At 46.0% G+C, this 4,053-nt stretch overlaps 1 protein-coding gene across 3 annotated transcripts in view; it reads left to right on the top strand.

The window, feature by feature from the left end:
• The window catches only part of LOC105997566 (alanyl-tRNA editing protein Aarsd1), a 14,985-nt gene that overhangs the window by 6,829 nt on the left and 4,103 nt on the right, over nucleotides 1-4,053 (top strand). For 2 of the 3 annotated variants that reach the window (XM_013032035.1, XM_013032036.1), the window contains exons 5-9: nucleotides 1,774-1,930; nucleotides 2,026-2,142; nucleotides 2,303-2,433; nucleotides 2,755-2,821; nucleotides 3,002-3,093. In XM_013032035.1, coding sequence (XP_012887489.1) covers nucleotides 1,774-1,930; nucleotides 2,026-2,142; nucleotides 2,303-2,433; nucleotides 2,755-2,821; nucleotides 3,002-3,093 — 564 coding nt within the window. Of the gene's footprint in view, nucleotides 1-1,773; nucleotides 1,931-2,025; nucleotides 2,143-2,302; nucleotides 2,434-2,754; nucleotides 2,822-3,001; nucleotides 3,094-3,773; nucleotides 3,878-4,053 lie in introns of those variants that run through there. The other variant, XM_013032037.1, reaches the window with a different exon arrangement.

The raw sequence follows: 4,053 nt of genomic DNA on the forward strand, positions 1-4,053 counted from the left end.
TGTGTGTGTGTGTGTGTGTATATATATATATATATATATATATATATATATATTCCTACCCCCTAGGCTGAGTACTGCCTGGCACTCTTAACTTTTTTCCTATAGTCCAACAACTTGGTCTGAGATCTTCCTTCACTTCTTTAGGAGAAGGGGTCTTTATAATAAAGTCCCAACAGTGACACAAACATCACTGTGGGCCAGAATGAGTTCAAAGTTTTCTAAAAATCTTTATTGCTGTACTTAAATGCCTGCTTTAATTCCTAAAGAACAAAATATATAGATGTTCAAAGTAAGAAGGAATCCTGTCATAGAGCAAAGTAGATATTTCGCTTGGCATTGCCTGTTCTTTTTCTCTTAGAGAGCTCAAATTCTGGATGTGTCTCACATAGTTTTTCCCTTGTGGAGCTTTGTATCTAAGAGGTTGGATGAACCCTACCTCCTGCTAATAACTTACTTCTCCTAGCCTGATGACCGCAGTACAATCAATGGCATCTCTGGGCTGAGAGTGACCCGCTGGGAGGTACAGGCTGATCATTTCACACAGACATCTCTGGACTTTGGAAGCCAGGTCCAGGTCCAGGTGGACTGGGAGCGGAGATCTGACCACATGCAGCAGCGTTCAGGTATGTGAGGCAGGACAAACAAGAGGCCCAGTTGCTGTGTATCGGTACTACTGCTCACACCTGTAAGCCTAGCTACTCAGGAGGCTGAGATTTGAAGATCACAGTTCAAAGCCAGCCTGTATAGGAAAGTATGAGACTCTCACAATGATTTTTGTTACCCTGTAGTTTGTTTTGCACACCGCAATCATTTGTCTTCATGGGAGTATGTGGCTGGACTTTTCACATTTTCCTCTCTTCTCTTTGCTTAGGGCAACATCTCATCACAGCAGTTGCTGACCAACTCTTTGGGATGAAGACATCATGAAAAGTTGGAGGTACAAGGTATGATCTAGCATTCTGCATTACCAACTTTGTTCCTAGTAATGGGTCTAGAGTATAAGGATGCAGACTCTAGTGGTTGTGTTCAAAATTGGCTGTTTTCTTGACCTCTTTTTTCTTTGGAGAAACACAGGATGAGAGAAGAGACATTGGCCTTTACTTGGAAAGAACATGGAGGACTGGAGGTGTGACTCAAGTGGTAGAGTGCCAGCCAAGCAATCAAGTCTAGTGAAGCTGAGGCTCAGAGTTCAAATCGTAGTACTATTCTTCAAAAAATAAATAAATAAAAGAATTTTGGGGTCTTTAACTCCCATTTCCTGCATAGGGAGCAGGAAATCTTTTTCTCTCTCTCCCTCCCTCATTTTCCCCTACTTTAACCCTGTTATACTAAAATAAGTCCTTACAAAATCTGGGAAGAATAATAATGATGCTTTGAAAAACAACAAAAACACTAAGATGAAATTTGGAACCAAAGTGGTAGACTGCTGGCCTCACCGCTCACCACATGGCAATCCCTAACAAGTGGGATTTTTGTAAGGATTAAATAAAATAATTTATATAAGCTTTTGTTTTTTAGTGTTGTTTTTTGGAGACTCCCTTTGTAGGCTAGTCTCGGCCAGCCTTCCTCAATATCCTCTTACATCAGTACCACCACACCTGGCTACATGAATATTCTTTTTTGTGGTATTAGGAATTGAACCCTAGGCCTTGTGTATGTTATGCAAGCACTCTGCCACTGAGCTACATCCCCAGCCCCTACGTGAACATTTTTATAAACTTTCTTGCCTTTACAACATTCAGCATGCTGTGGCCACTCACCTCTTTATGGCAGGGAGCTAGGGAGGCTCCGGAGTGTGATTGAGCTGGACAGCCCCTCTGTGACTGCAGAGCAAGTAGCTGCCATTGAGCAGAGTGTCAACGAGAAGATCAGAGATCGGCTGCCTGTGAGTGTACGAGAACTGAGCCTGGATGATCCTGAGGTGGAGCAGGTGAGGGGAAGGCCGGGGTTGGCTTTTGCAGAATGACTCTCTTAAGGGCTCCTCATCAAAATTCAGAGAGCCCTTCTTCCTTCCTGCTATTCCAGGTGAGGGGCCGGGGTTTGCCAGATGATCATGCTGGGCCCATTCGAGTTGTTACCATTGAGGGTGTTGATTCCAACGTGTGCTGTGGGACCCATGTCCGCAATCTCAGTGACCTTCAGGTAAGTGGGGAGTTGTTGAGTGGTTGAAGGGAATGGAGCAGGGGGCACAACAGGGCTGGGTGTAGTAAACCAGTCCTACGTGGAATCTCTCCTTCATTGTTGCTGTGAGGGTGTAGGATCCATTCTAGTTTATTCATGTGTGTTAACCTCCTTTGTGTAGGTCATTAAAATTCTGGGCACTGCAAAGGGAAAGAAGAACAAAACCAACTTGGTATTTCTGGCTGGGAATCGGGTGCTAAAATGGATGGAAAGAAGTCATGGAACTGAAAAGGCACTGACCGCTCTACTTAAGTAAGCCCCCTTCGGTTGTCCGCTTTTCCTGGATACTGAGGCTGAGCTTGTTTACTTGTGATGTAGATAGAATAATCTCTTACCTCAGGGAGGAGGAATAATAGCAATCATAACTAATCAAAATGCTTTGGACTGTAAACCAGGCCCACACAAAGTGGTTAATACCTTTGTTGTATCCTCTCTGCCAGTTGCTGAAGGGCCTCCTTAGAATGTCCCAGGTCCACATTCCAAGGAAGGTACCTAGCAAGGAGGGCATCACTGAGTTATGCCCCAACACTGGAAGCATTGGGCAATGGGTCTCCATTGATCTTTGTCTTACAGGTGTGGAGCAGAGGATCATGTGGATGCAGTGAAAAAGCTCCAGAACTCCACCAAGCTCCTGCAAAAGGTGATTCATTCTGAAGACAGGGGAGAGCCTGGGCCCTACAGTAGGTTCTCCAGACTCTACCCTCACTTTAGGTCAGAAGTATGGCTTTGTTTGTAGAGGTTAGGGGAAAATGAAGTGGTGAGAAGTGGGGCTCTCTCTTATCCTTTCCACCTTTTTACTCAGATTTCACTTCCATTTTAGAATAATCTGAATCTGCTCAGAGACCTGGCTGTGCACATTGCCCACAGCCTCCAGAGTAGCCTGGATTGTGGACGTGTGGTCACACTTCACAGGTGAGAAGCCAGCTACTGTGGAGGTGGGCAGGGAAACTGTGTGGGGCTTGGATTTTAGCCTCTCCACTCTCTGCCGAGCCTTGTAGGAGGTGGATTGCTAGAACATACTGTGTTCTAGGCTGCAGATACCCTAAGAAATGTGTTACCCACCAAATTCCCTGGCTTTGATAGGACCATCTTCACAAGATGTAACAAGTAACCTTGTGACTTTCATTAGCATCTTCCCTTACCTCTTTTTTTTTTTTGTCGGTTGTGAGACCTGAATTCTGGGCCTGGGCACTGTCCAGTGCTCTACCACTTGAGCCACAGTGCCACTTCAGGCTTCTTCTGTTTATGTGGTGCTGAAACCCAGGGCCTCAGGCATGCAAGGCTCTACCACTAAGCCACCTTCCCAGCCCCTCCCTTGTCCCTTTCACCGTCCAATACACATTCTCTTCTCCTGATGAGTCCCACTGAAGGGAGATGGAAATCCCTTGATTATAAACTGCTGAGGTAGAGAAGGGTGTCTTGCTGCTCTTCCATCAGCAGCATCTCTTTGCTAAGGGGTGTGGGACTTAGCCCAAGTAGAAAGTAGTGAGGCCTGCCACTCATCTTCCTGTCTCCCAATGAGGAGCCAGGCCTCCTGCCCTGTCACAGCTACCACTCCACTCTGGATCTCAGAACTGTGTCCTTGGTTGTAGGAAGGAGGGCGATTCTGAGTTCATGAATATCATTGCCAACGAGATTGGGTGAAAGGTAAGAGGAACATGAGATTCTCCATGCTCCAGGGAGAGACCTGGGGAGCAGAGCTCTCAGTGAGGGGCACTGGCTTAGCTGAAGCCACTGCACATTACACATGCAGAACAGGGAGCACAAACTCATTCAGTACTGTTTTCCTAGCACCAGCAAGGAGCTGAGCGCTGAGGTATTGAATTTGATCTTTCGGAGGCTGTGTCATTTGTCAGCTTCCCAGGTTGTTTT

This window comes from Dipodomys ordii, unplaced genomic scaffold (genome assembly GCF_000151885.1).
Source record: "Dipodomys ordii isolate 6190 unplaced genomic scaffold, Dord_2.0 Scaffold147, whole genome shotgun sequence".
Taxonomy (NCBI): Eukaryota; Metazoa; Chordata; class Mammalia; order Rodentia; family Heteromyidae; genus Dipodomys; species Dipodomys ordii.